The sequence below is a fragment of the Arvicanthis niloticus genome, chromosome 15, assembly GCF_011762505.2.
Source record: "Arvicanthis niloticus isolate mArvNil1 chromosome 15, mArvNil1.pat.X, whole genome shotgun sequence".
In the NCBI taxonomy this organism is placed as follows: domain Eukaryota; kingdom Metazoa; phylum Chordata; class Mammalia; order Rodentia; family Muridae; genus Arvicanthis; species Arvicanthis niloticus.
Genome location: NC_047672.1, coordinates 11,551,124 through 11,574,802, shown reverse-complemented (window position 1 = coordinate 11,574,802; position 23,679 = coordinate 11,551,124). Strand labels below are relative to the sequence as shown.

General features: G+C 44.3%; 2 protein-coding genes across 5 annotated transcripts in view; one reads left to right on the top strand and one right to left on the bottom strand.

The window, feature by feature from the left end:
• Tax1bp1 (Tax1 binding protein 1) overlaps window positions 1-7,343 on the top strand; it is a 58,522-nt gene extending 51,179 nt beyond the window's left edge. For all 3 annotated transcript variants that reach the window (XM_076913328.1, XM_034518805.2, XM_076913327.1), the window contains exons 17-18: window positions 5,854-5,936; window positions 6,745-7,343. In XM_076913328.1, coding sequence (XP_076769443.1) covers window positions 5,854-5,936; window positions 6,745-6,946 — 285 coding nt within the window. In that variant the 3' untranslated portion in view covers window positions 6,947-7,343. The remainder of the gene's footprint in view (window positions 1-5,853; window positions 5,937-6,744) is intronic.
• Window positions 7,344-8,096: 753 nt separating this feature from the next.
• Jazf1 (JAZF zinc finger 1) overlaps window positions 8,097-23,679 on the bottom strand; it is a 300,929-nt gene continuing 285,346 nt past the window's right edge. Inside the window, exons 4-5 of one of the 2 annotated variants that reach the window (XM_034518806.2) lie at window positions 19,287-19,456; window positions 8,097-10,395 (exon numbers count right to left, since the gene is read on the bottom strand). In XM_034518806.2, coding sequence (XP_034374697.1) covers window positions 10,219-10,395; window positions 19,287-19,456 — 347 coding nt within the window. In that variant the 3' untranslated portion in view covers window positions 8,097-10,218. The remainder of the gene's footprint in view (window positions 10,396-19,286; window positions 19,457-23,679) is intronic. The other variant, XM_076913329.1, reaches the window with a different exon arrangement.

Sequence of the window (23,679 nt, the reverse complement as noted above, 5' to 3'; positions counted from 1 at the left end):
TTACCCTTTCTCAGTACACATTTCCTTCCCACTTTGATGCATTTTTTTCCTTCTTCATTCTTGTTTCTCTTCTCTTAAGGTGTTTTATTGCAGCTTTCCGGATGGGATGAGTCTTTAGTAATGAAGCCCCAACTGAAGATAGTTTTGTTAATATAACATTTTTCTGTCACAGACTTAGCATTTCTTGTAAAGATTCTCAAAAGATTCTCAAAGAGTCTTGTGACTCTAGAATTATTGAAAGTCATACTTTGAAAGAATCAGGGCTGCTCTCTCTTTGTCACAATGTACTGCTGCTTGTGGCTTCATTTTAAATTGGCCATCACATTAAAAGAACTTGTTCCAGTGTGTTTACAAAATTGATATACAGCAGCATTTGATTCATTTTTACTGAGTAGCCAGAAAAGTACAGTGGAAGATTCTTTTCTAGATCTCTGTTTCTTTTGATTAGGCACAAATAGATTCCCCTCGTTTCTGGTTTACTTTTGTTTTTAACCTACTGTGCTGTTTACAATTTAGTTACCTTAGGATAATAGTACCGGGCAATAGCTTTATTGAAATCCAGTTCCCATGTAAAGTGTGGAGCCCGTGCTCAGCAGAGTCACGGAGCAGTGCAGTCATGCAGTCAGTTTGGAAACAGTTTTTCCACTACAAAGGAAAGAAACTCTTTTGTCCTTTACCTTACCCCTCCCTTCTATTCCTTTACCCCAGGAAATTGTTTACCTGCTTCCCTTGTAAACTGCCTGTTCTCATCATTCAGTTGTATAAATCAGACAGTATCATGCGAAGTCTTTGGATCCCCCAGCATGTTTTCAGAAAGCTCCCACTGTTTTAACATGCATTTATGTTTAGCATGGAAAATGGTCTTGCTTCCATCATTGCTGAGTTCTGTCGTCTGAATATTCCATACACATACTCAGATTTATTTTTATTTTTTTGTATATGAATGTTTGCCTACATGTATGTTTGTGCTGCATGCATGTGCCTGGTGCTATCGGAGGCCAGAAGCAAGCATTGATCCCCTGAACTGGAGTTACAGGCAGTTGTGCGCCACCGTGTGAGTGCTGGGAACTGAACCTGGGTTCTTTGCAAGAACCAGTGAGTGCTCTTAACCAGTGAGGCCATCTCACCAGTCCCATAGTATTGCATGTGGTATGTCTTCTTTATTGGATTGCATCATTTTCCCCATTAGGCTACTATGAACAGAGCTTTTCTGGACACTATGTAGACGTCTTTGTTGGGGTAATATACTACTTCTTTTCACTTTCCAGGGGAAAACAAACTGCTAGAATTATCACACTTGTGATTGGTAGACGAGAATCCCAAGGGATGAAACTGCATGGCCATATGGCCAGTCTTTAACCTTTTGAAGGGTTTCTTGGTTTTCACAGTGGCTGCATGATGCTACATTCCCATCCATGTCATCAGGGTTCCGGTTCCCCGAGTATTCGTGTTAAATTATAAACACCTGCTTTGAAATTATAGTCTGTTAGAGCAGGGGTGAAGCAGCTGTCCCATGCTGTCTGTTAGAGCAGGGGTGAAGCAGCTGTCCCATGCTGTTGATTTGCCTGATGATGCCAGACATTTTTCCTTAATGCTTTTATAAATTGTCTTTGGACAAATATATTCCAAGTTTTTGGTTGTTTCTAAATCTGATTATTAGATTTATTATTTGCAAATATATTTCCCAATTCTGTGGGTTTTCTTCACTTTATAGATAGAGTTCATGGCTGCAAAACAGTGATTTTAAGTTTTGGTGAGGTCAGATTTATCTGGCAGTTTTGTTGCTTATCCATTTCTTGTCTGTATACAAGCAACTACTGCCCGCCGAGGAGTGTGTAAGGATTTTAGGTTTAGCTCTCTTATTTGGTCTTTGTTCCATTTTGGGTTGTGTTTTGAATATGGAGGAAAAGGTTTGAAAACAAATAGAGATCTTGTAAAATTATGCTTTTTGATTTTAAAATCCCTTTGAATGGCTTTAAATTTCACAGTTCAGTGTGTCCTTTCACTAACTGATGGATTACCAGCAATGAATGTGTGACAAAGCTTGAACATAGTATAAAAAGAAGAGGAGTGTTCATGAATACACCTAATACAGGTTGTGAGAGGCAGGAGTATCTCCTGGTTTTAAAGAAGCTATCTAGTCACTCTTCCCTCCTTTGTCTTACAAACTGATATTGGCATTAATGAATGCCTCAGTTTCTTTTTTTTTTTCCTTGTATATTCTATTTACATTTCAGATGTTATCCCCTTACCTCATCCCCCCCCCCACGCCCCCGCCCAGGAACCGCCTATCCCATCCCTTCTCCTGCTTCCATGAGGATGTGCCCCCCACTTTTCCCCCCACTCACCCCCTCCACTCCCACCTCCCCACCCCCTAATTTCCCCACACTCGGCGTCCAGCCTTCATGGGACCAAGGATCTCCTATCCCATCTATGCCCCACAAGGCCATCCTCCCCTACATATACAGCTGGAGCCCTGGGTTTAGGCCCTGGGTGCTCTGGTTGGTTGGTATTGTTGCTCTCCTCATGGGGCTGCAAACACTTTCAGCTCCTTTAGTCTTCTCTCTAACCCCTCCACTGGGAACCCCTTGATCAGTTCAATGGTTAGCTGTGAGCATCTGCCTCTGAATATGTCAGGCTCTGGCAGACCTCTAAGGAGACAGCTATATCAGGCTCCTGTCAGCATGCACTTCCTGACATCAGCGTCTACCTTTGGTGACTGCACATGGGGTGGATACCCAGGTAGAACAGTCTCCAGACGGCCCCTCCTTCAGTTTCTTTCCCACAGTTTGTCTCCATATTTGCTCCCATGAGTATTTTGTTACTCCTTCTAAGAAGGGCTGAAGCACCCACACTTGATTTTCCTTCTTCATGACCTTCATGTGGTCTGTGAGTTGTATCTTGGGTATTGCCAGCTTATGGCTAATATCCAGTTATCAGTGAGTGAATACCATGTGTGTTCTTTCGTGATTGGGTTACCTCACTCAGGATGATATTTTCTAGTTCCATCTATTTACCTAAGAATTTCTTTAATTCATTGTTTTTAATAGCTGAGTAATACTCCATTGTGTAAATGTACCATATTTTTTTTGTATCCATATACCCAGAAGATGCTTAAACATATAATAAGAACATATGCTCCACTATGTTTGTAGCAGCCTTATCAGCCAGAAGCTGGAAAAAAAAAATCCAGATGTTCTTCAACAGAGGAATGGATACAAAAAATGCTTCAGCTTCTTAAAGGATACATCCTTTTGGATTAAAGCAGTAATTACCAACTAGCAAAGATCTATCCAGTACTCAGCCCTTCTCACTTGGTGCTCATTACAGATTCCTGAATATTTCAGCCAGTAATTCCTTCAAGGATAGATGCAATCCCACACGGCACCTGGAGACTCTGATGCTGTTACTTGGTTACTGACTTCTGAATGTATTGTGCTGTAACTCGATTGTGATAGTCCCCTCTTCTTTTTTTGGTGATAAAGTGCTAAGATTAACACTTTATGTATGCTTGTTTATGAACGTCTGTGTACCACATGCATGGCTGGCGCCTAGGGATACCAAAAAAGGGTGACAGAAACCCTGGAACTAGAGTTGCGGATGGTTGTGAGCCATCATGTGGATTCTGGGACTAGATGTCCTGGGTCCTCTGCAAGTGCAGCAGGCACTGTTTACTAAGTCATCTCTCAAGCCCCACATTTCTAAATGTATTTTTAAATAAATAGTTATATAACAGTTCACCCTAAGCAACCAGTTTCCAGAGTTTTGTCTTGAAAAGTGGAGACACTCTACTCATTAAGCACATTCTTGTCCTGAAAAATCACACTTCTGATTGGTTTTCTTGAATGAATTACTCTGGGGTATCCCTGTAATCATAAAATATTTGTTTTTGTTTGTTTGTAATTGGCTTATTTTATATTGTATTTTTTAAAGGGCCATTTAGTATAAATGTGGTAGAATTACCTTCTGAAAAGTCTTTTTTTTTTAACACTTAAATTGTGTGTGTGTGCCTGCACGAGCACATGTACATATGCATGTATGGGCACATATGCAGATACCCTGAGGGCCAGAAGAGGGTGTCAGATACCCAGGAGTTAGAGTTGCAGGTACTTGTGATCCAACAGATGTGGATGCTGGAAACTGAACCTGGATCTTCTGCAAAACAGCAGGTGCTCTTAACTGCTCACCCTTCTGTTTAGTTACTGTTCTACTGCTGTAAAGATGCTATCTATGGCCCGGCGGTGGTGGCGCACGCCTTTAATCCCAGCACTTGGGAGGCAGAGGCAGGCGGATTTCTGAGTTCGAGGCCAGCCTGGTCTACAGAGTGAGTTCCAGGACAGCCAGGACTACACAGAAAAACCCTGTCTCGGGGGGGAGGGGGGGGAAGATGCTATTCCAGGGCTACACAGAAAAACCCTGTCTCGAAAAACCAAAAAAAAAAAAAAAAAAAAAAAAAAAGACAACTTACAGAAGAAAGAAAGCATTTAATTGGGGCTACTTACAGTTTGACAGAGTGAGTCCATAGCATCATGGCAGGAAGCAGGCATGGCACTGAAGCAGTAGCTGAGAGCTCATATACAAAATTGTAAGACGGGAAGAGCCTTAAAGTCCACCAGCAGTGACACACCTCCGAATCCCCCAAAGCAGTTCTAGCCAAAACCAAGCATTCAGATAGACGAGCCTGGTGATACCATTCTCACTCAGACTGCCACAGCATCTTAACAGCCCCAGAAATCTTTAAAATATGCCATTCTTCGTCTTCAATTTCTAATAGCATTTGACTGTAATTTATTATTTTAAAAATTAACCAGTGGCATCTCATTCTTTTAACTTATAAAGCTATGTGATCAAATACATTCAAAGTTTTTAGTTATTTTGCGTTTAACCCTCCATCCCTTCGTTCTATTTAGTGTTTGCTTTAATAGCGTCATTCCCAGTCCAGTCTATTTCCATTGACATGACTTGGGAATGAAGTCAGGATAAACTGTAGTGTATATATTTTTGAAGATTCTAATGAGTTATTACCATGTTTTTAGTTCTTTTAAAAAAAGAGATTATATTTAAAATTATTTTCTTACATCTTAGTTTAATAGAAAAAAATCTTTAAAAAACTAAGTATTTATGTTTTTATGTTTTATGTTTTTATTAAGTGTTTATGTTCAAGTAATGACTTAATGATGGGCTCAAAGCAATAAGAAGTGGTGCTGGCAGTTGTATATGCCAAAAAACATCCATCAAGTACTTTGTTTAAAAGCTAAAATTCAAGCCAGGTGCAGTGTACGCCTTTAATTCCAGTACTAGGAGGCAGAGGCAGGCAGATCTTTAAGTTCAAGGCCATCCTGGTCTGCAGAGTGAGTTTCAGGACAGCTAGGGCTATACAGAGAAACCCTGTCTCAAAAAAAACAAAACACAACCAAAAGCTGAAATACCATAAGATATTTTGAAATAATAGAGCTCAAATTCACGTTTGTTGCAGTGTGTTGTTTTGCTTTGCTTTTGTTGACCTCTCTTACCATGCCTTATCTGTAAACTAAAGTTTTCATAACCATGAATGGAAGAAAAGCAACAGTATTGGTCTGAACCTCGCTCTCAGGCATCTATTATGGGACTTGGAGTGTATGCCCTGGAATTGGGGAGAAGTACATATTTCAGAAAAGGCACAGTATTTGTCCCTAGTGAAATATTCTATACTATAAATTCTTTCAAATGTATGTTTATGGAAAAGTTTAGTAATAAAAGAGCTAAAAACTAAATTGGGTAATTTAAATGTCATTATGAGCTTCCTGAATTAAACAATTTATATATTTGGTTTCTCTCTTCTCAAAAAGTTGCCCTGGTTTTGTTTTGTGCCAGGAAGATGAGAATGTGCCCATTCCTCCTGATCCAGCAAACCAGCATTTACGTGCCCATGGAGCAGGCTTCTGCTTTGATTCCAGGCAAGTGTTTTCCTTGTAGAATTTTATAGAATTACTTAAGACAAGTGGTTCTAAAAATTAGTTTCTGGGAACTTGTTAAAAATACAGTACCCAGAGCCCAGCATACAGAGTGTAAATCTGTGGGTCAGACATGCCATTGTTTGAAGATCTGGAGGCATTAGGAACTTTGAAATAGATAGTTTTAATTCTGTGTGTTCTGTTTTGGGTTTGTTCACAGGAGTTCAGGTGCTCACAGGGGCCAGCAAAGGGCACCTGACTTCTGGAGCTGGAGGTCAGGCAGTTGTGAGCCAAGAGAGGGGGCTAAAGTGATCCAGGAGCACTGTGAACTCTTACTCAAGCCCCCAAGTTCTCTGGTTGCTAAAAGCCTAGTAGACATTGGTGGAAAATGTTGAGTTGTAGTCATCCTTGGAATTAAAAAAAAAAAAAAGAAAAAAGAAACAAAAATATTTTGGTTAAAAAGTGGGAAAGTTTTTTTGTTTGTTTGTTTGTTTTGGTTTTTGGGTTTTTTTGTTTTTGTTTTTGTTTTTTTTACAGTAAGCCTCATTTCACAGAATGCCTGAGTTTGGTAGATTTTGGTGTTTGTCAATCCAATTTTAAAACTAAATTTAGTAGTGGTTTTCTAAAAAGACAGATCCTGTACATATTACCAAGAATCTAGAAACAGAAAAAGGTTATAACTAAACTTTTAAAGACTTTAAGGATAAATTGTTTAGTGTAAATATCAGCTAATTAATTCAGCTTGTGCACCGACAGGGTGCTATTATAATTAGGAAATATCTAATTCTTCATTTTCTTCTTTCTTTAAAAGCTTTGATGTTCACAAGAAGTGTCCCCTCTGTGAATTAATGTTCCCTCCTAACTACGATCAGACCAAATTTGAAGAACACGTTGAAAGCCACTGGAAGGTGTGCCCAATGTGCAGCGAGCAGTTCCCACCGGACTATGACCAGCAGGGGTTTGAAAGGCATGTTCAGACCCATTTCGATCAGAATGTTCTCAACTTCGACTAGCTTTTAGTAAGAGGTAGTACAATTTAGCAGTTAAAAAAGAAACCAAAACTCAAACAGAGGCTAAGGAGACTGCCGGGTGTCACTTTCAGGTTCCTCTACACTTTCCTGATCGAGAACTTCTTTAGGGTGTGCTTAGGGTACAGCTAAGACTACAATAAATACAGTTTTAACCTGTTAATCTTGTCTGCGTTAAGAAAGATGCTTCTGTGTTTATATCTCTATTTACCCCCCCAGTTAGGAGAAGTGTATGAAGAACACAGAAATTATTTTAATGTTACCCAATTGAAAACATATATGTGTAATAGTTAATTACTTAGCACAATCACATTTACAAGTTTCTGTTCACCTTGGCGATTGAGCATGACTGCTATTATGTAATAAAAAGCATTGATCATAACAGTTCTGAGAAATAATTCTTTGATATAGAAAAACCCTTACTCAATGAAATGATAAATTTTAAAATCCTACTTAGACATGGAGCTTCATGAAGAACAAGAGGTGTGAAGAAACCCTTTTTTATATGGAAACACTGGCTTTAGGAGTTGATATAAGGCATATTTAGTTACTTTTATGATAACATTTTAGCATAACCCTGATGACTATTTTTAAATGATCGAGTTTATATTTATAACTAGTTATAACTGTATAACTATAATGGACCAAAATAAATCAAGGCATCATCTGTTCTCACTAAGTGACCTTTGTAAATGATTTGGGGCATAAAATGGCAGACTGTGTACCATGGTCTTTCTCACATTGTCCTGATGAGCAAACACAGTGGAAATAACGGTCCTTAGTAAGTGATCAGAACCAGAATGCACAACCACATCCAACAAGTGTCTCTTAGTCAGCTCCGCAGCTTAGTAGTGTGCGCTAACATTAAGGAAGGGGGTAGGGGGGCGCTACTGTCAGTGAAACAGGGCTGCTCATCTTGTTGGCTGTTTCACTGAATAGAAGTTTAGCCCCAAGCTTATAATAAAGTATTATTTACAGAAAAGTAAGCAAAACATAAGGGAACGAGATCTTTACACATCATCTAGAATTTGCAAAATAACTAGCTTACTAGAACAGGCCCTGGACAGATGTTTTCGGTTCCACAGTGAACTTGCTGCAGGTTCTGAGATGGAGCTGGTTACAATAAAGAGCCGTATTTATTTCGGGTCCGAGGCAGTTTATTTTACATGTGATTCCACGTACGTTTATTAAGCAGCGTTTCTCGACAGAAAGTTTGAGCAAATTGCCTTCAGTTCTGATCGCTTTGTTGCTTTCAAACTTAATGTGCTCTGTCCCCAACAAAACATAGGAAAATATAATTTAAAGCACGGTTTTCACAGACACGGTTCAATACATTCACTATACACGGTGTAACAAAAGATCCCCTTCCACCTGCTTTGTAATACTGTCACAATGAAGAAGTAGAAACTGGGTTTTATCACTGAAGGATTTTACCATGCACAATGACTGTTTATGACTGTGGAGCTGCTGAACTACTGATCCAGCCTGCAGGTTCTCACTCTAGAAAGAGCAAAGCTAACTATGAATCGCTGGCCTCTAACTTTTTGGTCAACTGTAGGTAGATATGGAGCAAGTAGGGCCTTCTTTTGCACCAACTTCCGATTCTCGATTCTGGATCATCCGTTTAACACCATGAGAGCTAACACTGTAAAGTTAAGACCAAGACCACTCTTAGGCTGAGGACATTTTTAGTGGGCAGCGTCTTTATAAATATTTTTAAATCCTTCATCATGAGGGATTAATGGCGAAGCTTACCCATCTGTTTAACAGAATTATCTTCACAGTGTGAATACTGAGGAGGGACTATCATCTAGCTATGCGTAAGACTGCATCAGATGGGAGCATGGGAAAAGGTTATCTTAGAGGGAATCTGAGTCTGCCTTTCATCAGTTTGTACTGTGTGCAGTTAGCTGTGTCAAAGCAACGTTTATTGCGATTAGGCAACCGGTAAACTCTTGTTTAAAGAATAGCACTTGGGAGAAAAGAACACTCAACACATGATGGTACTGTCGGTGAGAGAAGCTCCAGGACGATCCAGATGTCGGTCACTCTTACTGGGTATATTAGTCACTCTTCCTTGACCACCTGCTGCAAGAAGCACTTAATGTCAGTAAGGCTTATTTTCATATTCTGGCAAAATGTTTTCTAAAGCTAAACAGACATTTCTAATGAGAATGCAGACATCTACAGTGTGATGGGAAAGTGCCTTTAACAGAAGTCACAACTGAGCATGAAAGGGGCCGTAGGGATCTTAGCAACCTTCCTCTCTCAAACAGACCTTCTGAATTTTAGTTCAGATTGCAACCCACAGATCTCTTAGGGCAATAGTTGCAAGAATTGGCAACATATAAACAAAATTGTTGGCAATAGAGAACTACAAAGTGCTTTAACCCTCATCGATTGATGAAGCTGTAACTAAGTTTCACACACACACAATTTGCACTTAAGTATATTTCAAAGTGTTTCCTAACATTTCAGGGGGAAGTATTTCGACACTGGTATCTTGGTCCACAAGTAACATCAGGTAGAACCTCAGTCTCTTGCACCCAGCAGGCACTCAATGAGTAAGTTAGCATTAATGAGTGAACTGAGTCTTTTGCACAAAGATGCCATTTAGAACACTAAAATAATTGGTAAGTTCAACGGCAAGAGTTTCAGCTTTTTAAAGGGCAAGATAATAACTAAAAAAAAAAGCACACCTTTTATGCATGTCATTTAAATATGAAAATATTTTTAGCATATTATGTTAAACATTCTTATTTATATTTCCATTACCTAAAGTCTTTCTACTCACAAATATTCCATTATGTAAGGCATGGTAACCAGTGTGATAATGAAGGTATTCTTTTGGTTTTATGTGAGCCGATGTGTTGAAAAGCTTCAATCACATTACAATCTTAAAGCATCTCAGTGCCAGTCCCTCCTCTCCCAGTTGACATCACTGCAGTATGGTTAAACACTATGCAACATGCCCTTAATTTTATTTTGTTTTGGGGAAAATGTGCTGAAGAACCTAGAGCTTGTTTGTTTAGCACCTTATATCAAAGTAATGAAAATGGGCGTGATGATTACATGTGCAAATGTACAAAATCATTAACTACAAAGATACATCATTCCAAAATTACAGAAAAGTTTAAAGCATGCATTTAATTATTTTTCATTAAAGGGTTGCTGAGTGCTTCCCCTGAAAAAAGGTGGCTGTTTTCAAAATCAGCAACTGCTGGTGAGGATTTCTTGGCACAGTTCTGACCAGCACGTCACTGCTGCATCTTCCTGATCATCTCGGCAGACACTGGGGGATGGAAATTGATTGTGTGGTGCCGCAGGCCCTGAGCTGTCTTGTAACTCTTCCCACACCGGCATTTGAATGGTTTGCGGACGCGAATCTGTGTTCGGTGACCATTCTTAGCATGGTACTTTATGCCATTCACATTCTGTGGAAAAGATAAAAAATTACCTATTAGGGTCACCAAATGGCCCGTCACACTTGTGCAAACCTCAGCGTGGGTCAGATTCCAGCAATGCAGTCTTGGTTGTTATCCAGAGGGTGGGTTTCACGAGGGCTTGCTGGTCCTGGGCTGTATATACCAGGTTTGTAAGAAAATTAATGGTATAGTTCCCCTGGTTTCTTGAAGCCTCACTTCTCAGTTACTAAAGTTTTCTGCTTGGAAGAGAATTAATTGGAAATCCTATGAATATTTCAGAATGACCAATGAAATATCTTCCTAAAGAACACAAAAAAAATAGGGTAGGGCAGATTGCTATATCTCACCTGGAAACTTGGACAGAGCTAGCTGGCATAGTTGAGTGTTAAGAGCCCTTGGGCACTGCTTTTGATGACGTACTGCTTTGCAAACAGCATGCTTTTAAATAGTCCCATGAAAAACAACATGCTGAGTGGGTTTCTTAGCAACAGATGATAAGAATCTGGATGTTCAGATTAGCAGAATGCCCCAGAACCCACACAGGGCTGCGTGCAATTCCCCTGGGGAATCTCATACCCTCTTCTGGCCCCAGCAGAAACCTGCACATGTACACAGACCCACTTGCACACACATGATTAAGAATAGTCATAATTTTAAGATGTTATTTGCAGTGCATCTTTTTCTTTACAATCATGCACTACGCTGTCGTGGACGTTAAAGTGTGATCATGGAAGTGGCACTGTTTCACAGGTTTAGGTTACATGTTTTTATTGAACTCTCCTTCCTGAATGTGTGTCATTTTAACTAGGTTGCTAACATTAAGTTCCAGCACGCTTTCTGTACTCTATGTACATTTCTTAAGACTTCTTTTTCAGACTGGATCTCGCTCTAACAGCTGCTAACAGCTTCACTTTTGCTAAACTGCTTTCATGTTAACCTAGACTCACCTACCTTCTGTCTACTACGATTACAGGGTTAGCTTTATAGTTAGACAGAACATATTTTCATGGTTGTAGGGAGATGGCGTTCCTTTGCTGTGTGCAGCTGCTAACTATTCTCAGTGAAATCTGTGGAAAAGAGCTCCTAGCTGCTGTGTGTCACCCTGCTTTGTTAAAACTACACTCTGGATATTCATCACATACACAGATATGTTGGGGGTAGTTCTGGAGTCTCCATCCAGATGCAGGATAGTATTTTAATACTCTATTAAGAGTTAATTTTATAACAAAATCCTCAACAAAGAATAGTGATAATTAAAACAACAATAGCAGGGTGCTTTCCAGCCATTAGTTTTACTACTTCACTAGCTCACATACTGTAAGATTATTTACCAGTCTAGCAAACTAGATAGTTAATCCTGCTCGCCTGGCTAAGCCCGAGGGCCAGGCTCCAGACGTTTAGAGGGAGCAGAAGAGTTACTTGCGCCGGGCAGTGGTGGCGCACGCCTTTAATCCCAGCACTTGGGAGGCAGAGGCAGGCGGATTTCTGAGTTCGAGGCCAGCCTGGTCTACAGAGTGAGTTCCAGGACAGCCAGGGCTACACAGAGAAACCCTGTTTCGAAAAACCAAAAAAAAAAAAAAGAGTTACTTGCAGTCTCAACGTCTATCAGTAGCTGCCACATTAAGGATGGGAGCAGACAGCACAGTGAATACTGGTGCTGAGCACGGGTTACTAAAAGGGTGAGGAAGCTGTCCCTTAAGTACTATCTAGGCCCCTTTTCAGATGCCTTGGGCTTCAGAAAACAAGGTGTTTCCTATGCTATTTGGAAGGCATCACAATGCCTGCCTGGTCCATGGTGCGCAGTATTGCCGAGTGAATTTGTTAAATGGCACCTCACAACACATACCTCACTGTTGGAAGAGGCTGAGAAGATTGCTGTTAAAAACATGGCTCAGGTGTCTGCTGTTCCACCATTTTGGATTTGCGGTACATGGTTCTGTGGTAGAAGCGGCATGACTGTGAAGCTGAGGGCAAGTGGCTGTTCTTGTTCTCAGGTGTGGCCTGAGCCAATATAACAAATGGGCTCTGCCCACATACATGCCAGGCCCTGCTCTGCCCACATACACACCTGGCTCTGCTCTGCCCACATACACGCCTGGCCCTGCTCTTCTGCATCTTTGGCCTCCTGCCTTGGGCTGAACACCCCATATTTTGCTAAGAGAGGCTTGTTGGGAGTCCGAGCATGGAGGAGCAGGTTCATACAGACCTACTGTGAAGGCAGGTAAGCCTAGGCAGCCCGCTCCTCACTGGAAAACCTGTTCTGACTGGAGTGCAGGCCTGTGGTAAAGGCACCAGCTGTACATGCAGCCCAGACACATCTTCCAATGACCTCAGCCCTAGCCTGGTGTCTTAGAGCAGCTACATCAGGTGGCAATTTCAGTCAACTGTGAAAGAGAACTGTGAAAAAATAATTGGAGATTGTGCTGGCTAGGCTTACGTCAACCTGACACCAGCTAGAGAGGAAGGAACCAGTTGAGAAAATGCTCTTATGATGTGGCCGTAGGCAAGCTTGTATGGCATTCTCTTACTGATTGATGTGGGGAGGCCCAGCCCACTGTGGGTGGAACCACTCCTGGACTGGTAGGTCTAGCCTCTTAAAGTCTGAACAAGCCATGGAAAATAAGCCAGTAAGCAGCCCTCTCCATGGCCTCTGCATCAGCTCCTGCCTCCAGGTTCCTGCCCCGCCTGAATTCCTGCCCTGACTGCCTTTTATGTTAAACGTCATATGGAACTGTGAGTGAAATAAACCCTTTCCTCCCCAAGTTGCCTTTGGTCATGGTGTTACATCAAAGCAATAGTGACCCTACGACAAGATGTGGATGTTATGTTGGGGGGTGGGGAGAGGAAGGGTGAAAATGACAATTTAGAAGAAGAAACCTGGGGCTGGAGAGATGGCTCAGTGGTTAAGAGCACCGACTGTTCTTCCAGAGGTCCTGAGTTCAATTCCCAGCAACCACATGGTGGCTCACAACCATCTGTAATGGGGTCTGGTGCCCTCTTCCGGTGTGTCTGAACAGAGCAATGGTGGTGTACTCATATGCATAAAATAAATAAGTAAATCTTAAAAAAAGAGAAGAAGAAGAAGAAGAAGAAGAAGAAGAAGAAGAAGAAGAAGAAGAAAGAAAGAAGAGAAGAAGAAAAAAACCTCCCAGGTTGTAGGTCAGTGATCGATGAAATTCCAGATTTACTCCCTAGCACTCCCCACAAAACTTGGAAATTTCAACTCCTGAATCCAATGTGGTGAAAGTTGTTCTCTGGCTTATAAATGCTAAGAATGTGTCTTGTCTGCTTGCTAATCCCCTCTTGAGTAGCTAAGTGAATCTTCAGTGAATGCTAGAGCCTTTCTGAGCATGAGGGTTACTAAACATTTCATGTCTCATTCCCATGGGTCTTGTTGGAAGAGGGATGTCTTAGTGACGGTTACTATTGTGATGTAACACCACGAAAAGGTACTCAGTGAGGAAAGGGTTTGTTTCCCTCACAGTTCCATCCATATGACAGTTTATCAACAAAAGCAGTGAAGACAGGAACTCAAGCAGGGCAGGAACCTGGAGGCAGGAGCTGATGCAGCAGCCATGGAGGGTGCTGCTTACTGGCTTGCTCCCACGGCTCTCAGCTGGCTTTCTTACAGAACCTTGGAGCACCAGCCAGGGGATGGCACCACCCACAATGTGCTATCCCCTCCTTCCATCAATTGCTAATTTAAAAACTGCCCTACAGCCTTGCCTTTGGCCTGATCTTTGGCCCTCCTCTTGGATGACTGTAGCTTGTGTCGAGTTCAATCATAAAACTAACCAGCACACTGGGGGGGTGGGGGGGGGAAGACAAGCTAACCCTATGCTCACTACCACTCATACCTTGTCAAGGTAGAAAAAGAGAAATCACATTAACTAAGAAGCAAGAAGGCAGAGCAACTGCAGCCTAGTTAGGCCAGGGAGGATGTAAAGTCAGGCATTTAAAGCCTGACCCACATGAACCCAGACACAGTTCACCAGGAGTGGGACATGAATCCAGCAACTTCTGTGGCCTTTTCCTGGCTGTTTCTGAAAGACACAACTACCTAATACAGCTCTATTCTGGGAAGAATGAAGCCAACTGCACATTTGGAAGCATTCTCAGGGTAACCAAAGAAGCCAGGGCAGCATCCCTGCTGCTGCCATCAGCCAGCTCCCAGGCAGCAGTGGGGAAGGCTTACCACAGGGTGGACGGGTCACAGTGTGTGAGAGGTGTGTGTGCGCACACACGTGTGTGGAGATCACATTCTCTGTGTGAGAGAAGGTGTGTGTGCACGTGTGTGCCTGTGTGTATGCAGAGGCCACAGCAGGTCTGTGGCTACTCTGTTTTATTATTCTCTGCCTTATGCCTTAAGGTGAAGTCTCAGCCTGGGGCTAGGATGGTAACCAGCAAGTCTTAGCAATTTTCCTTTGTCTGCCTGTGTATGAGGCGGGCTCACACTCACCGAACCAATCTCTAGACTCACACTGTCCTTTGTTTCTACTGTCATATTTTTATTGGGTGTGTATGTTTGTGACTGCCATGTGGTGTTCCAGATACTTGTGAACTGTCTGACATGGGTTTGGAGACCCACACTCAGGTCCTCTGGAAGAGTAGGAAGTTCTCTTAACTGCTCTGCCATCTCCAGTCCCAGCTCTACATTCTTGGTGAAGAGATTTCCCCCTGTTCATCCCATGTGTAGGCAGTAATGGCAAAGCAAGACAAAGTGTCACTCAAACTCGTAATGACACCAATCTTACAGGTTTGTGCCCCTCGGAAACAGTAACAAAATGCTCAAACCCTTTAGGTTCTGAAAAGGGGTGACGGTTAAATTTTGAAAGAATAAGGAAGCTCATTGGGAAGTCTAGAATGTAACAGCAGGAGCTTAATGTCTGCGGATAACAGCTCACATTTTGCAGGAAGAAATGACACACAGAATGACCTGCCTTACAGAACTGGAACAAGAGTCAGGAATGGCACTTGTGTATTCCCTCTCATATCCTCCTAAAATGCTAGGTGCTGTTTGCTGCTCAATTCAAACACATAGCAGGGGGCTTTGGCACTTCTTCCAACCGTGAAGATCTGGGACTTTAAATAGTCTTGCGCTGGGCTAGGTAGGAAGAAAGGCAACAGAAGGGGCCAGCTGAGGGCCTAGGCATGGAGGAATCTGGATTCTGCCATTAAGAACTACTGCCCTTATCAAATTAGGCTGGTCAGTAGAAAAACTCCAGGCTGTTCCAAAACTTCTAGTCTACAGGAGGCCTGAGGTCCAGATGCTGAGTGGGGCCATATGCCTCCATGAAGTAATGTTTGTTGTCAGTACCTCAGCCCAGATATCCCCAGTAGGTGCTGCTGCCCTGGACAGGAAAGCTGAATCTAGTTCCTTGAGGTCCCTGGTGTTTGATGTAAAGGATGCAGGGAGAGTTCTTAGGGAGTTTGGTGAGGAAGAGAAGGAAGAGAACAGCGGCTGAGGAGAGGAGAGCAGTGGTTACATTTGGAGTTTCATGACTGCAGCACCGCAGAGGTGCGTGTCTCCTGCCTCCAAAGCGCCCACACACTAAGAGCCAGGTAGGCAGAAGCACACAGCTCCACCACGGTTCATGTACCCAGTGCACATATCCGTATGCAGAAGGTACTGAGGAACTGTGCTGGGACAGGCGCACTGCTCACACCAGAGCAGGCTCTGTACTTGAGTGTATGAGTATCAAACATGTCTCTTTTTCACATACAATGTTACTTTATGAGAGTCTCTCGGTGTCGAATATTTCTAAAGAATAAAATTCTGTTGGCAGAATTTGATTCTGTTCCCCTACTCTTAGAAGCTTAGAATTTCCTAAATCAGTGTGTGTCTTAAGAGACATTAGGAAAGCGTTCTTGTGGACCTGGGGATGGAACCCCACACATTAGGTAAGTGCAGGCAAAGCCACTGAGCCACAGTCTCAGCCCAGGACACATTGCAAATTGAACATGGGTTGAAGGAGCACACTGAAGGCTCCGTGTTAGCTGCCAGCTCCTGTCACTCACACGTATCAGGGCTTCTGAGGGATCTGAAGGAATCCCCTTGTGGGAACACTCCAAGCACTGGAGTGGATTCACTGTCCATACAGGTCTGTCTGCTGCAGTCTCGGCAGGGACACCTGTGAGGGGACTTGCTCTGTTTCACATTTCTTGAGTCACAAAACATTTAACCCTCACCACAAGAGGGTACAACTCACCAAAGAGGAAAAACTGGGCACTTGGACTTGTTTTTAGTTTTTCCAAGAAAGAGGCTGCAGACAGGTGGGGTAGGCTGTGGAGCTCTGTCCTTTGGCTCCAAAGCAGAAGAGTGGAATCTGCACAGAGGGGAGGGAGGCAGGAAGTACATAGGAGGGATTTTGACAAAGCCTCCACTGCCACCAACATCACCAAAAACATCCTGCCATGACAGGCCAGGGTGTCAGGGGTGTGGAGAGCCAGGTGCCCCCTTCTCCAGGTACTATGCCTTTACTTGGATCTGAGGTTAGTCACCACATCAGGGGCCTATGCTGGGGGCCTAGGAGGGGACTGTGGGCTATCACAGGGCAGCTGGCACCTACAGAGAACTAGGTAAGGTGAGAGCCCAGTTTAGAGTGGGCACTGGGAGGCTGGCAGGCTGAATTACAGCAGGAGGCACTGAAGGAGACAGGAAAGAATGGGCTCAGATCATGGTAACCTGAGCATGGCTCTGCCAAGACTGTTGGGCAGACAAGAGCTCTCTGCTGTCCCTGGTCTGTCCACCTTCTCTTCTGGGGAGAATAAAGGCTAATCTTTGAAGTCAGACACTTACTGCTGCTACAACGCTTTGTTGGCCATTCACTTCCCTGTGCACTGTGCGTGTGGTGGCCATTGTGTACTGTGTGTGTGGTGGCTTTGCCATCATGTCTCTAAAATCACTGTTCTTTGTTAGAAGGTGCCACAAGCTGGGACTCGCAGCCATGTCTGGAAACTGCTCACTCCTTCCTTTCCTATGTGCACGTATCTGGAGCATCCACGTTAACAAACGTCCTGTTTCTCCTTTGGCCTATCTTTTATTAGTTATTGGCATGGCAGGTAAGAAGGGGGCATCCTAGCAAAGGAAAGTGCAGGCACTATGCCCTCCTGTTGGGTCCTTTCTCACTTCCCACTCTTAATGTGAAGCCTGGGTACTCCGATGGAGTGATGAGAACTATTCCCGAGTCAGTGTCCAATGACAGCCTAACTTGCCAGAGACTCCCTGCTGAACAAAGCATAAAATTAAAATCCGACTGGTCTTGGGAATAAACAATATGGCTACCCTATGGATTCTGCCTGATTCCAGAGCACACCAGCTGATGACTGGCTCTTGTCAAAACCAGTGTTCTAAGTACACAGTGGAGGTGAGTGAATTCTCTCAAGACAGCTCTGCTGCTCTACAACCAAGGGAAGCTCAGCATCCTGCTGGGAGGTGTGGCTAGGGGTGTCTTCTGTGCCATCTGAATCAGCAAGGGAAATGCCTGCCTCTCAGCCACTGGAGCCGCCCATCTGTAGCTTGGCTATACATGCGTGTTCTGTGCTGTGTGCTGACCTGGACTGAGCAGCCCTTCTGGAATTGACAGGACCTACATCTCTGTCCTACTGTTTGAATGTTTGTTTAATGAAGGCCATCTGGTCTACCGGTCCTGGAGCAGCAGAGTGGCTCTCTCACTTTGTGATGCTGTTGGGGTTTCTACTTTTCTGATAGCAAGATTAAAATACTAACAGTTGTTCAGAGACACATATTTAAGAAACAGTGTAGGTTGTGCTCATGCTACCAATTTTTAAGTCTTTAAAACATAGTCTGCACAGACAGGGAAAGCTGGTGTGCTGCCATGTCTACCAGGCAGGCTTGGGGGTTTTTCATTGCTACAAAGTTGGTTTTAAAGAGCTGCTAACACCTGTGGGGACTTCCTGCACATACTTCCTGTGGGGACTTCCTGCACATACTTCCTGTGGGGACTTCCTGCACACACTTCCTGTGGGGACTTCCTGCACACACTTCCTGTGGGGACTTCCTGCACACACTTCCTGTGGGGACTTCCTGCACACACTTCCTGTGGGGACTTCCTGCACATACTTCCTGTGGGGACTTCCTGTACACACTTCCTGTGGGGACTTCCTGCACATACTTCCTGTGGGGACTTCCTGCACACACTTCCTGTGGGGACTTCCTGCACATACTTCTCCTTGGTGCTTCTTTGTCTGTTTTATCCTTAGTAGTTTCCTCAGTAGAAAAGCTAGTACCACCAGCTACCCGGGTCACCCAGTGTTAGGACTGTTAGACACAGCAGGTGAACAGAAGAGATGCTGGCCTGAGGGGAAATCAAAGCATTTTCTTCTTCTGGTCTTTTATGGGGAGGCGGGAGGGGGCAAGAAGTGCCGAGCTGGAAGGTAAATACCCGACCCTGTTTTCCAGAAGGCTCTGTAAACTGGCTGAGGCTTTTACAGGCCCAGCCACCTGGAAATCTATCCACTGAAAAAAATGTTTTGCAAATAAGTAGGCTGACGTAGTCCTTGCTCTGTTTCTATGGTGTTGGATGGACCGCAGTCCCTCCTGCATGCTAATCCCTGTCACTACCACTGATGCTCCAGCTCCTGCACTGGATATTCTGACCAGCATCAAAACTAGAGGCCTCCTACAAAAGGAGTCTAAAATATTGAGCTTAATATCCCATCCATGTCAGAGAAGGAGAAAGCCAGCCAATCACCCCAAACCCCAACCAGTGCTCACCGGAGGGCACTGGGTGCATGTTTGTGAGTCCCTTGCCCTTGTGAACACGGGCGATGGGTCTATCCCCGGCACACAGGCAGGCTCTTTAGAATTGCCAAGGGCAGCTATTTTACAGTGCTTTCTTGCCAAGCAGTTACATGGAGTGAAGAGACCTTTCCTTTACCTTGTATCTCTTTTTACACCCAGGAACTGGGCAGGCAAACGGCTTCTCTTCTCCTCCGTTCATGCACATGGAGCTGAGGATTGCTTCCGAGCTGATGGCACTCTCCGTGGTCCAGGACTCATCGCTGTCCGACTCCTCATAGTCCACCTCTTCCTCGTCGTACTCACTGCCTGCGGACGAGAGACGCGCAAGGACCATCAGAAGCCGCCCCCGTCCGACAGGCCAGCTGAAGGACGGAGGACTAGCAACAGTGGCAGCCATAGGTGCACAAGGAGAGGCCATCCTAGACCCAGATGAACTGCTGTTACCCCTAGGAAGGAAAAGACCAGGTTAAAAGCTTCCCAGCAATCCACGGCTAGGAACTGGTGGAACAAGGACTTCATTCTGTGACATGATTCTAGATAGGACTGCCTGTGGCTGCAAAGGGACCAGGAAGGCTCCAGGGGGCTCCAGGGGGCTTCAGGGGCCCAAGCACAAACAGACAACAATGATAGACCCTCTCAATACACATACACAGACGGGACAGGATGGTGGAGAGAACTCTGTCCCTTGGTTTTCTGCTCTCCCAGCCTAGGAAACACAAACAGCTGTGGGAGGGAACCATGTTTCAAACGGATTTTTCAGTATCTGCCCTTAAGAGGGGACACATGCTGGCTCTTTAGCTTACAGAGGCTACTGTGGAAGCAGATGCAGACAACCCCAAGCCATGGAGCAAGAGGGCAGAAATGTCAAGAGCTCTGAGGTGCAGCTCTGGCTTCCTGGAGAGAAAACATTCCTTTCTCACCCTCCTCTCTCATCTGCCTTCTAACCACACACTTCCCAGCAGGCCTGACGTGTCGAGTGGCTGCTCAGAATGGAAGAGGAATCCTTTATATTCCTAAAGATGAAAGGGGCTTTGCCCGGAATTGAATTAAGACTCAGCTTTCCTGGCTCGGGACAGCTGGGATGGAGAAACACGTCAACAGCGGTCCTATTTTACTCTTTTTAATGAGGGAGGCCCAAAGCCATTTATTTTGCACTTTTGCACAATACAACCCTGAAGGACATAATTCTACAGATCATAAACAGTGTAAAATAATATGTTGACAAGTCCTAATGCATTTACAAGCCCCGTGGAATAAATAGGAATTATAGCACAACATTAATAAGAATTATATGGTAGCAATTACAGTTGTGAAATTCATCTCCAGGTGTGAGGCTGGGTTGCACCAGGGGCCTGCCTAGGCGCTTCATTGGCTTGCTCTGCAACATCAATTACTTCAACACCAAATATTGGCACTTTTATTGGGTTTCATTTTAATAGGCATTAATAAGACTGTTTGAAGAGCAGCTGAGGCCGCAGCCAAGGACGCCATCATCTAAGGCTGAAAGTTGAAAAGGTCCATGAAGGAGGGCACTGTGTGTTTACTGAGTGCCCACTATGTTTTGAGTAACTCCATGCCTTCTCTCACTCAATCCTGTAGTAATGATGAGGTAGGGACCCTGTAAAGGTTAAGATGTGTCTGTGCTCTCTGTTAGCCATGAAAGGATGCTGGTTCCCGGGGCCTGCATCCCTATAACCTTACAGCTCACCTGCTCCGCCACATCTGCTGGCTCTTTACCATTTAGCAGGCTTTTTTTTCTGTGCCTGCTAAGAATGCTTGGTGGGCGTGTGGTGTGGGAGAGGGTGGGGTGCAGAGAAAACATTTGCTTAAACCGAGGCTTTGGGATTAAAAGTGGTTTTCAGTCAAGCCTGCTGTGCTTGACTCTAACACCCACCAGCATCTAAAATAAAAGGAGAGCAAGCTTGGCAATGCTTGCACCAGAGACTGTATGGCTTGGCCACACAGTATTCCCATTCTGTCCTGAGCAAACCTCTAAGGCCATTTTTAAGTAGGCTATTGCATAAGATGTTTTTCTCTTAAACAAAGGCCACATGCTGGTGTTCTTTAAACTGCCAGTTAGAGAGCAGTAAATGGGATTTGGAAAGGCTCTTCAGCAGGCCTTCAGAAAGTAAGAACCACTAATTTACCCATCTAATTGGGCTCACTTGCTCACCTGAACATCAAGAACCACTCAGCATTTACAACTTGGGGGAGGAGGTGGGAAAGCCCCTTAATGAAGCCCAGTAGAAGATAAAACTTTAAAACTAAACTGGATCAAAAGGGACCAGACCCTAAGGGGGCAGAGTGGTGTTGCTGGAAACCACATGGGCCACAGGCAGGGCTGCCATACCATACCGTAGGGTGCCCCGAGGGCACTGCACTGGGTACACGGATGCGTAACCCTGGTCACTGTGATGTCACAGGGCCCTGAGGGGACTGCATGAGACTCACCGCCTCCCTTGGCTGGGAGGTAACGTACAAGATGGACCTGTGTTTAGTTCTCTCCTAGAACAAAGAGTTGTCAGAGCTGGCTCACATGTTGGCTTTTGTTAGCTGAGGGACAGGCTACATGCTTTTTACTTTTCATGAATGTGGTATAAAGCTCTTGGCAAATTTTATTTAAGGGTTAGAACTGCACTCAACAGCACACCCTGCATAGGAGGGCTGACATGTAGTGAGTTCTCAAGGAAATGGATGACAGTGTTAGAAAGTCACTCATATTACATATACACATTACATATACATATTAATTATATACAGCACTTTTATTTTATTTTGTTTTGTTTTTTGTTTTTCGAGACAAGGTTTCTCTGTGTAGCCTTGGCTGTCCTGGAACTCACTCTGTAGACCAGGCTGGCCTCGAACTCAGAAATCCGCCTGCCTCTGCCTCCCAAGTGCTGGGATTAAAGGAGTGCGCCTCTGCCACCACCACCCAGCTATACAGCACTTTTAGAAAAGCCAGTTCAGAAGCTAAGCATAGTGACTGCATGCCTTTAATCCCAGCACTCAAAAGATGGAGGCTGGCAGATCTCTGTGAGTTCAAGGCCAGCCTGGTCTACATAGTGAATTCCAGGACAGCCAGAGCCACATAGTAAGAACTTGTCTCAAAAACAAACAAATAAAAAACAACCAACCACCACCACCACCACCAAAGCCAGTTCAGGCACTAAGCAAGGGGAAAGGGAGAGGGGTAAGGGAGTAACGTGCTCAAGTTCTGTTATGTACTTGCATGCAGATGCCTCCCAACATCCACACCATCATGAGAAACAAAGAAAAGGCAGGAAGGCATCCACAGAAGCCAGGCCCTGTGCTTGGCAGTGCCAGTGGACAGCGTCTCTGTCTCCTGTCCCCAGCACAGGTAGAGACCAGGCTGGGGCACAGGCTGAGTACATATGCTGCCCCTGACAAGCTCTGTGAGCCCAGGCAAGCGACATTTCTTTAGCGTCTTAGACAAGAATTCAGCAGTGTGAACATGATAGTCATTAATGTCTCCACAAGAAACGGAATTTAACCTGCCATGCTGCTTGGAAAAACCAGCAGCTCTCATCTTTCTGGGGATGAATTTTCCACCCTTACATTCCCTGGCCTCACATCCCCTCCACAGAGGCACTGGGCAGGCGACGGGAAGGGCTGGACCTTGGTTCCTCACGCAGCATCTCCAGTTTGGGAAGTAATCAGAGCTTGTACAAAAACTGTCACAGTTCGAGGGACAGCCTAGAAACTCTGTCACACTCTGAGGGACAGCCTAGAAACTCTGTCACACTCCGAGGGACAGCCTAGAAACTCTGTCACACTCTGAGGGACAGCCTAGAAACTGTCACACTCCGAGAGACAGCCTAGAAACTGTCATGCTCCATGGGACAGCCTAGAAACTCCTACAGGTGGTTGGCAACAGTTTTAAAAGAAATCGGTTTTGTGACTCACATGAGAAAAATATAAAGGTGTTCCCCTAACTGCACACACCTGTTCACAGCTGCCATTTGGACAGACCTCATGTCACTGTGTACAAGCCCTGCTGTTTCTGCCACTTGTTCTCATGGGCCACAAGGGTCATCTCCACCCTTGTCCTTTCTCTTCCACTCTCTTCTCTCACTTCCCTGGGCAGCCATTTATTGCTATAGAAAGCCCTACTCCCCCTTTGTAGTTCTAACCACATTTGTGGCGTCTGGATAAACAAGTCAGCCTTTCCAGAACACCCACATGCCGTGTTTTTATTGCTGGGCTCATCAATATTCTGCGGTAACAGCACATTCAGACCCACTCGTCTACCATCAGTTAGCTCACCAGCAGCTAGCACTTCACCAGAGCTTAGACAATAGTCCACACCAACGGGGGACGGATAATGACAATGAGGGACGACACCATGTGCTGCTCCTGGAAAATTCTTCACCTCCTTACTCCTGGGAGATATCACTGCCCCTCCCCAGCAACCATCCCATTGTCACCTCTCTTAGAGCTTAGGTAAAACGGTAGAGGTGTCTGGCTTGTTGTGTGCTGAGATCTGAACTCTGGTGCCAACTACACAGCAA